Source organism: Nicotiana sylvestris, chromosome 10 (genome assembly GCF_000393655.2).
Source record: "Nicotiana sylvestris chromosome 10, ASM39365v2, whole genome shotgun sequence".
Classification (NCBI taxonomy): domain Eukaryota; kingdom Viridiplantae; phylum Streptophyta; class Magnoliopsida; order Solanales; family Solanaceae; genus Nicotiana; species Nicotiana sylvestris.
The window spans coordinates 60,904,484-60,914,877 of record NC_091066.1 but is presented as its reverse complement, the minus strand read 5'-3'; the positions used below and the strand labels follow the sequence as shown (position 1 = coordinate 60,914,877).

At 34.5% G+C, this 10,394-nt stretch overlaps 1 protein-coding gene across 1 annotated transcript; it reads right to left on the bottom strand.

Moving 5' to 3' along the window:
- Positions 1–332: 332 nt before the first annotated feature.
- On the bottom strand, positions 333–1,042 carry LOC138879410 (uncharacterized). The gene is made up of 2 exons (XM_070159020.1): positions 771–1,042; positions 333–642 (listed from the first exon to the last, which is right to left on the bottom strand). The coding sequence occupies exons 1-2, from the start codon at positions 1,040–1,042 to the stop codon at positions 333–335; spliced, it is 582 nt and encodes a 193-aa protein (XP_070015121.1).
- Between the last annotated feature and the right edge of the window lie 9,352 nt (positions 1,043–10,394).

Genomic DNA, 10,394 nt, shown 5'->3' with positions numbered 1-10,394 from the left:
AGCGGGCGCATATGTATCTAACACTTCTCTAATAGCACAAACATGGTAAGTGGCTCCAAAATCAATCAACCATTCCTTAGGATTTCCCACCAGGTTGGATTCAGAAAGCATAGCACACAAGTCATCAATATACTCGTGCTTTTCAACCATATTTGCTTGACCCTTCTTCTTGTCTTTCCTTGGAGCATGACAATCTATAGAATTGTGTCCAGCTTTCCCACAGTTGTAGCGGTTTCCTTTAAATATCTTCTTTCTTGGGTTGCTTTTTGTTCCTCAAGGCTTCTTCCTCTTTGTATTATTTTGTGGAGCATCCTCAATAATGTTTGCTCCCATTATTGTTGAGTTTCCACGACCTTTCTTTTCAGAGCTTTGTTGTCCTCTTCGATCCTCAACCGAACAATGAGATCTTCGAGCGACATCTCCTTGCATTTGTATTTCAAGTAATTTTTGAAGTCCTTCCACAAAGGAGACAATTTATCAATCATCACTACAATTTGGAATTCTTCATTGATGACAAGGCCTTCAATGAAAATTTGATTAGTAATAATAATATAATTAGTACTTTTAACATAAGTATTAATTTGACTTGTACATTCAGCAAGGAAATCGTGAATATTCACTTGCAATTCATGAACTTGGTATCTACCATTTTGTAGTCCAAAAATTTTGCAGGAACAAATTTCTTTAACCCGACATTCTTAGTTTTGTAATTCTTTTCAAGCGCAATCCACAGTTATTTTGACGTCTCCACATTATTATAGATGTTATACAGTTCGTCCTCCAGTCGGCTAAGAATGTAATTGTTGCACCAAAAATCAAAATGCTTCCACGCCCCAGTCACGACAAAGCGTTCATTGTCTGGAGCTTCGTCATGTAGAACAGGAACATCATCCTTAATGAAAATATGTAGACTTAAAGTACTCAAGTAGAAGAACATCTTCTGCTGCCACCGCTTGAAATCAATCCCGAAAAATTTTCCAGGCTTTTTTGTCGGTGCCAGCGTCGGTGTTGTTTGGCTTATTGATGCATTGGCAGTCACCATAGGAACAGGCTAGTTTTTGTTCTCAGTCGTATTTCAGTAAAAGAATGATACAAACAAATATTTAATATACGGGGAAGTTTTTATATCTTCAAACCGAATAAAACTGGAGTATAAAATCATGTAAATTTTCTTCTCCAATTGAGTGTAAAATCGCTAGGATTTTAATCTTCAAATAACAAATATTAAATCAAAATAGAATATATGTTAAAGTAAACAAATGGGGTCAAAAACTATGAAGTCTTTAATCTCCAAAACGGTTGTAGAAAACCATACATGTTTTAGTCTCCAGAACAGTGCATATAACATAAATACAGAATATAAAATCTAGTTCTTTAAGCTTGTTAGTATACTGTATTTGTAAAATAATCCTGGAGAAGGAAAAATAACATATAAACAGAAATATAGAAGAAACAAAATTTAATCTGAGCCCAATGAATTCACAATATTTCCTTAAGAAACTTAATCCCTTCCTAGTACCCGAGGTTGTGGATTATTTCTTCCCAAGATAGAATGAATTTCTAATAACTCCGCCGGTCGTTTTGGGAGTATGGCTAGTTATCCCCTATTTAATGCTTCATCAGTTCCTTTTTGTGTTTACTTGACTTGACGGGGTGCTTGGTGTCGGGTTCGGGAGAGTTTCAGAGTGAAATGGGACACGTAGTACCTAAGTTTGAAGTTTATGTTGTAAGAGTTGACCGTAGTTTGATTTGTGAGAAGACGACTCTGGAATGGGGTTTTGTCGGTTCCAGTAGCTCTGTATGGTGATTTTGGTCTTAGGAGTGTGAGCATGTGATTTTTCCCTGTACGAAATACTCCTAAAAATCCAAAGAAAATAGGTTTTCTGTTAATTATTTGCCATTTTAGGAATTTTTGTAGAATTTTATTTGATTGTTTGCATTTTTGTCCATGTTTAAGTTTTATTTAAATCGTGAAAAAAATACCAATAATACCATGCATTGTATTTAGGATTTGTTTTTACATTATTAGGATTAATCAGTAATTATTTGTTTCATAGAAATTTGAAAATTCCAAAAATAGCTCATTTTACATCTTTTGTCTTTTAATTTTTAATTTATTGATTTTTCTCTTTTAATTTAGAATTAAGTGATGTTTATAATTTTTATAATTAGATAGTTGGTTTAATTTTACAATTTAGATAATTTAGGATTTTTAGGACCTTTAATTAAATAAAGTGGAGAAAAAGAGAAAAAAATAAAATAAAAGAGGGTATTGGATTTTTGGAATTGGAGTGATTTTAAAATAACCAAACCAGCCCAAAATTGCCCTAAACTAGTCCAAAATAACCCACAACCCAAGCCCATAACCAAACATACCCGGTCTAGTTCCCACCCATTCCCAAACGACCCTGTTTCGTATGGTTTGATCACAATTGTTAGATTTTGTTAATCCAAAGGCTCGGAACTGAGGAACCTTTTACTATATTACTGTCCAAAAACACCCCTAGCCACCAAAAGACCCCTTACTTCATCTCTCTCACCCTCTCTCTTACCCCTCACTGGCTCCACCGTAGACCACCCGCCGGAAATCGCCTCACGACGGTTCCGGTGTTCCAAATCTCCCCAAATTTACACCCTGAACCCCCCTTCACCTCCTCATTCCATATCTCCAACTCTTTTCCCTCGAATCCCAGCCTAAACCCTCGAATTTTAGATCGAAAATCCGGCCAAAAATCCTAACTGCTCCAATCCGCTCCGAATTCACATCCAATTATCTTTGCCCCTCTCTAAACCCTAAGCTACCATTAGCCCCCTCCAAATCGGCCTCAATTTGTTTGAATTTTGGATCTTAGATTTTGAAACCCTAAACATCTCTACCAAGTCGATTCTGGAAGTGTTTATGGCTCAACTCCACATGAGTCAACTGCTTTTGATGAGAGCAGTTGATTCATGTGGGTTTGACCTATTTTTCAAGTTGGCCCTAACCAGTTCAAGCTCCGACCAGTTCTTCGATTCTAATCTGTCTTTCGCGCTGGTATAGGTAATTCTGAACCACTGTCTATCTTTTTCTTTCTTCTCTTTTCTTGTCCATCTCTTTTTCTTTTTTTGTTTTCTCTGATTAATTCTTCATTATGTTTGCTCTGCCCGTAATTGCATGTTTTAGATTTTTGTTGTCTCCTTCTGCATTTGGTCATTTAGGAATTAATCATTAGTTTAGGTTTCGTTTTTTTAGTTTAGTTTGTTATCTACTCTGTTTTTCCATGATTTTATTTTTCTTGTTTACAGTCAGTTTTATTTTAGGAGAATTAACAAGTATTTAGGCTTTTATTATTTCATTTGTTTAAATTCTATAAATTGATAGAGCCTGAATTCGAGTTGTTTCCTTGTAATTGCATTTCTGATTTTAGATTATCGTTTAAATGCATTATCGTTAGTTTTAGTTCTAGTTTAGTTTTAATCAATTAAGCATTTCCTTGTATTAAGTTTAGACTGCACCAATTCGACCTGCTTAGGCATTTTGATCCAAATTTTCAACCTTTTTGGTATTGTCCTTGTTTGTTCTAATTTTCTCACAGATAGAAACTTTAGAGACTTAATTGAACCTAAAAGTTTAGGATAAAATTGAAATAGGTGCTAATTCGAAGGGTAAAATTTGGGTTTCACTTTGGGTAAAATTAGGAAATTCTAGAACTTAATAGTAATGTCATTATCCTTAGCAAATACTGGTTTTGGATAAGGAAAAAGGATAGTACAACTGTAAAAATATGTTATACCAGGTCAGAATATTCCTTTTTGGGATGATCTTTGGGCACTCAATATAAAGAAAACATTCCCTCACACAATCAGATAGACTTTCAGCCTTATTCTCTGCACAAAAGCTCTATTTTCCTTCTGGAAAGTTCAGATTCTAGAAATCTTGAAAAAAAACTTCAAAACCTCTCATTTTCTGATTCTTTACAAGTTAAAAATATGGTTTGAAGTGGAGGATTTCCCTATTTCCTTTAGCTAATTTTCGGGTTTCAAAACTATCTTCATTTGGTCTAGGTTTACTGCTGTGTTTTGCTGGTTGTTGGTGCTGAAGTTTGGCTTCCTTTTGTCTTTTGGTCTTTTTGACCTTTATTTGGTCATTCCTCTACTATACTTTTTAGTTTCAAGGTATGTACAATGTTCATCTTGAATGGAATCAATTTTTGAGTTCAATAATCTGTATTTGGAACTTGTTTGGTTAGTTGATCTTTGATGTTTAGTTCTAAAAATCATGACTTGGTTGAATTTGGAGTTAATTGAACTATGTGTTAATATTAGTTTAAATGATTGTTGAATTTAATTATTAAATTTGTGATGTTGTGTTGCACATGTGTTAAAACTTAATATGGTTGATTGTTGAATCAGTGTATATACCTATGAAAACAATGTTCAAAAATGCCTTTTTTATAGTAGCACAAAAGGAAAAATGAATCTGACCCTTCAAATGGTCAGATTCATTCCTGATTAGTGCATAACAGTCTTGACTCTTTGAGTATATACCTAAGTTATTTTCTTTACCCCTCTTTTCTTCTTTACTAAGATGAGAACTATGGAGTATATCATAGTTTGGAAATCTTTTCTTGTCTGTAGGGCTGACCTTCAACATGGTTAGACTTATGGACAACATTATTTTGCTTTACTCATTTTTGTTTTAGGGTTAACTTGATAACATTGTAGGTCCCTATATTTGAAGATGTCTTGTGAATCTGACCCTTCCACATGGTCAAACTCATGTGAGTCTTGGCTAATTTAAAGCTGGAGCAGTAATAGTTCAGGAACTTCATTTTTATTTTGTTGTAATTTAGTTTAAGGCACTAATGTAATTTACATTTTGTAACTTATTTAATTCTAGGATTTGTAATAAACTGGACTGAACTTTATAAACTCATAGACTAGTTAATGTGGTTGAGCTTATGCAAATTCATGATGAGTTTGGAAGTAATTAGTGGCATGATAATAATAGTTTTTTGTGTTGATGTTTATTATTTAAAATCAGTTTTGATCAGAGAGGTACTTTGAGCATGTTATATTGAGTTTCATGCCTGTAAATTCATTGTATGATGTTCGATTTTTGGTTAAGCTATGTTGTTTAGCCAAAAATTGAGTTTGGGCTTGGTTGATAAAACAACCCAGTTGAGGCTTAAACCAGCTTTGGACACTCCAGGCCATTGAGTTTTAGATTTGACCCATTGAAATTCGAATTGGATTAATAATCCAATGTTGCCCACGGTTCATTTTTTTATGCAAATCATAGTAGTGTAATTAATCTTCAAGTTTGAAATACACTTGTAATAGTTTGGGTTCTGATTCTTCTATTTAAAAGCTAGGTGAATTATAATTGTTGCAAACATGTATTGTGTGAATTTGGACCTCAAAATGTAAAGGTAGATAGGCCCAGCCAACAATTAGCCACAACTGGCCCCCCTGAAGCCTAATGTGGGCAAGTACTAGTTACATTCAGTCTTGGAATACCCGTTCTGCTAGGTCCAATTTCGGAGCCCAAATCCAGCTTCTGCAAAGCTAGGTATTTCCGGATTTAATTCAATGTTGAATGTCTTGGCCCAAAAACATTTGTTCAATAATAATTCCAAGCCCGGTCTTTCCATTTTTTTAGTTAAATGATGTGCTAGTTTGATCTTCAAAATTAGAAGTCTTAATTAAATAAAATGCAAACCCCATTTTTAGTAAAATAGTTTGAGGCGTGCCCTTTTCCATTAAATAACATATGGCCCTCATTTAAATATTAACCTAGTATTAGAATTACCCTAAATAATCGTAGTTTATTCTAGGCCCACTATAGACTAATATCGTGATTATGTATATGTTCGCGTAACATAATTGCGAATTTAATTCTAAAAAGTAACTAGAGGGATGCGTTCGCGCAACTTCAACCAAATTATTCCTAATAAAATAAATAAAGCATTATTAATTGTGGACACGTTTGCGTGACATAATTTTTTGACGTGCCAAAAGAAAAGAGTATATGTGCGCGTAACTTGATTCTTCAATTACGAATAATTCAAGTGATTAAATGCGTTAAAAAAGGTAAATACACGTAGGTTTAAAAATAAGTAATTAGACAACTTAAGCCAAGTAATAATTACTAAGCGACCGTGCTAGAACCACGGAACCCGAAAATGCCTAACACCTTCTCCCGGGTTAATAGAATTCCTTACTTAGAATTTCTGGTTCGCAGAATTTTAAAATAAAGTCAAAAATTCCTTGATTTGGGATTTAAAATAAACCGGTGACTTGGGACACCAAATAAACTATTCCAAGTGGCGACTCTAAAAAATTATATAAAATAATCCAATTTCTAATAATGTCACTTTAATTGGAAAAACTCCAATATACCCGTTCGGGTGGTAAAAAGGAGGTGTGACAGCTCTGACGACTCTGCTAGGAAAAAGAACCCAGAACTTCTGGTTTAGAGTTCAACAATTCGAGCTTGTTAATGTGATTTTTACTTGGTCTTATCTATTGTTGATATTACTGTATTTTATGGACCTAATGTGCTAATTGCTGTTTATTTACCGCTTTGATATTACTTGAACTATATTAAGCTGTGTCCCTACGCCTCCCTTCTCAGTCTTCTAAAAGTATGGTGCACACGTACGCTTGGCCCACTTTTTGTGTGAGAATTTATACCAAATAGAATGAGGTTGGGCCAACAACAAGGCTGGGTAAACTTTTGTGCTCCCTGTACGTTTCCCCCTCTTCAGCTCGAGCTGTCTGCTTGGGTAAGCTAGGTTTAGAACACAACCTCATGTCAGATCCCTTGTAGGAATGTTTATTTGCATTTCGTGCATTCGACCTTGGGGATCAACACAGGGATTGGGTCCGTCTAGGACAGGTGTACCTAAAATAATAGACCATCCTGATGCATCTTACGTGCTATGTGAATATTTATTTGTTTCGGCTTGCATGTTGACCAGCTAGAAAAAGAAAATCAAGAGAAAAAACCAAGAGTGAGGTAGGTATTTGAAACTCCTGAAACTCTGTCGAAGTTCTAGAAAAAAAAAGTCATTTCAAAATTAGCCAAAATCTTTCAAGTGCCATTCTTCCCCTGTTCTATCAAAACTGACCAAACTACGAGGGTCTGATTCTCACCAGATGTGAGATACGTAGGCAACTCTCATCGGTTCCGACCCCAATTTTCAAAAATATAGAAATATTTTCCTTTAAAAATCTTTCCTTAGAAAACTCAAAACAAAAAGCAAGTTTTTAAAACTCAAAAAAAGAAAGAGTAGTTTCCTTCTATCTGGAGTATTTTATACGGGTTTTCTTTGTTTTGAAGTATTTTTCCAAAAGAAAATTAAAGAAAAAATCAAAAAAAGAATCCAAACGAAAAAAAATTCTTTTCCTTCTTTAAAAGTATTTATTTCGTAAATGTGGGAAAAAAATTGGAATTGAAGTCCAAAAAAATTTTGTTTTTCTTTAGAAGTACTTTTGTAAATAAATAAAAAACTCAGAAATCCAAAATATTTTTTTAAAAATCCCTCTTCCTAAAATTAAGAGGCAATACCCAAAATCCAAAAATTATTTTCTTTCTTCTTTAGAAAAAGAGAAAACAAATGAAAATTCAAACAAAAATATTTTCTTTTTTACTTTTAAAATTCCCAAAGTTCAAATCAAAAGCAAATAAATTTTATAAGTCTTTCTTTCAAAAAACAAAACAAAAATCAAAATCAAAAAGAAAATATATTTCCTTTCTTCTTTTAAAGCATTTCTTTCGAAAATTCTAAAAACAAAAAAAAAACAAAAAAGAAAACAACAAAATTTGAAAAAAGAAAAAAAAATGTTTTTCTTTTGCCTTAAAGCTTTCATGGTCTGAATTTTATAAAAAGTAAAAAAAAAAAGAATTAGTTTGTTTACTCCATTCCCGATCTTCCCGAACTACGCAAGATCTGATTCAGGCGGCATCGTGATACTTAGGTAATCCTCATCGGATTCGATCATAGCCATAAAATTAACTGAGTGAAAAATAAACTGAAAAAAAAAGAGAAACATAAATTGAGTGAAAAAGAAAAGAGTGAAAAAAAGAAAAAGAAAAAAAAAGAGTGACAAAAAATAAAAGAGCGACAAAAACAAAAACAAAAAAAAAAAGAAAAGAAAAGAGAGTGCGAAAGAATAAAGAGCGGCAAAAAACAAAACAAAATTCAAATCAAGAGTGATTAAAGAGAGGTAGAAATAAAAGAAAAGAGGTACATATTGAAAGGGTTAGTTAAGGTCGGGATGAAACATGCAACCGTTCAAACACACGGTAGAAGCGCTTAAATGTTAGGTGCATTGCATCCCAACGTGCGATTTCCTATATGTTAAATGTCTCATAACTAACAAGGTTGTGGTGTGAGCAAATTAGCCATGTTCTATTCAGGTGGTTGGTTTTATTGGTATACGGTGATGAACGTGCAACCTTACACGCGGCCACAATATCATACACAAAACCGAGCTCCACCTCTCATAAATATACATCCTTACCAAGCTCCATATAATCCCCAATCAAATGTTCCCTAATACAATCCTCATCCAAGAGATCCTTTCAAAAGAATCAGTTCACCCTTATTGGCAAATCATACTCGAGTTTGTTCCAAAAGCTAGTCAGGCGAGGTCTGTCGCATCCAGTGGCCCCAAATTGACCAAACCCCGAGTCCCCCTCGCACCGAGCTGACGCAGGATGTGAATACCACTCTGGAGTAGTGAGACAAATACAAAGGACTGTTGGACCCTCAAGAGGGCAGTTGAAGACTTGATTGAAGCTGAGAGAATCATTCTTCAGGGACGAAGAGGCTCCTGATGTGATGAACAATCAGTTGCCTGGTCACAACACCGGGCCAAAAGTCGGAATGATTTTTGAAGATGAAGAATTTGATCCGGCATTGAAGGCCATTGCAGCTATTGCAGAGACAGAAGAAAAGTCGAAAGACGATCGCCAAGCCTGAAAATTCCCTATCAGACGGGAGTCTTAGTAGCCAGTCTTGCTATAATTTTTGCGTCCGGATTATCTCAGGGTGTGGTCCGGATGTTTTTATTTTATTGTCTTACTCTCTGATGTAAACCCTTCTATTTTTCAAAAAAAATTAAAAATATTAAAAAATAAAATAAAAAATCAAATGAAATTAATATTTCATTGTCCAGGAATGTCTCTTTTCTTAATCTTGTCATTTTGCTTATTCTCTTTTTAGTTCTGTTAAATGCAGATTTCAATAACATGACATGCTTGCGGACTTTATGCCGAGATCCTAAAACGTTGTCAGACTACGAAATAATGAATCAAGAATTAAATCGCAATGAAGATAAAGTTTAAGGAAATAAAATATAGAGTTGGAATAACCGAAGGAAAATTGGTTCCCGGATTGGAAAGGTCCTTACATTGCAACAAGAGTATTGCCAAAAGTGTGTGTTGTAATTGGGACACATCGAAGGAAATGTCCCTGAAATAACTGTCAATGCAAATGCAGTCAAAAGGTACTATGTTGGATCCTCCATATAGTTCTAATATTCTCCGTTTGGGATGACGAAGGCTTTCATTCTCGCTACCCAAACATTATCAACCCTTTGCATACCTTTGAGCCGGCTCCCATTCTTTAATTACCTTCTTTGGAACCTGAAAGTGTTACAAACAAAAAAAAATTGAAAAAATAATGAAATGAAAATTGAAAGAAAAAAGTGATAATGAAAGAAAAGAGAAGAAAAAGAAAGATACAAAGAAAGAAGTATGAAAAGACAAAGAAAATGAAATGAAAAAAAAAAGAGGAAAAAGGAAAGGAAAAGAAACCAAAACAGAAGAAAAACAACAAAAAATCAAAAACAAAGTTTCCTGAACTACGTTCGACTTGATTCCAAAAGGATACGTAGGCAGCCTCTCTTTGGGGTTCAATCACACCAAAATAAAAATCCAAATTCCCCAAAAGTTAAAACTGGGGAAAAAGTTACAATGGTTCGGCGATGGTTTCGTTTGAAAGGTTCCAAAGTTGTAATTCAATCCAAATTTCTTTTACCCCAAATCCTGTTCAAGTCCTTCTGATCAATCTGTGAAAATGTTCAAGGATCGGAGAATGCAGCTACATGGATCCGATGCAATCAAAATGAGAGAAATAAAATGAGAGAGTCTTATTGGTGAAAACCCACACGGGCACCGTAAGGCGATGGTAAGCAGGAGAGTCTTGTTAGTGAAAACTCGCAAAGAGCACTATAAGGCGATGGTGAGAAGAGAAATGAGAGAGATCATCTCGTGAAAACCTGCAAAGGGCGTCCCTAATCGAAAAGAGGATCCTCATAGCCATCAACATCGATAGATTCCTGGCAAGGTTCTCGATTGTGAGGCAAAAGTTGTGATGAATTTCTGAGAGTCGGACGGTTTACAC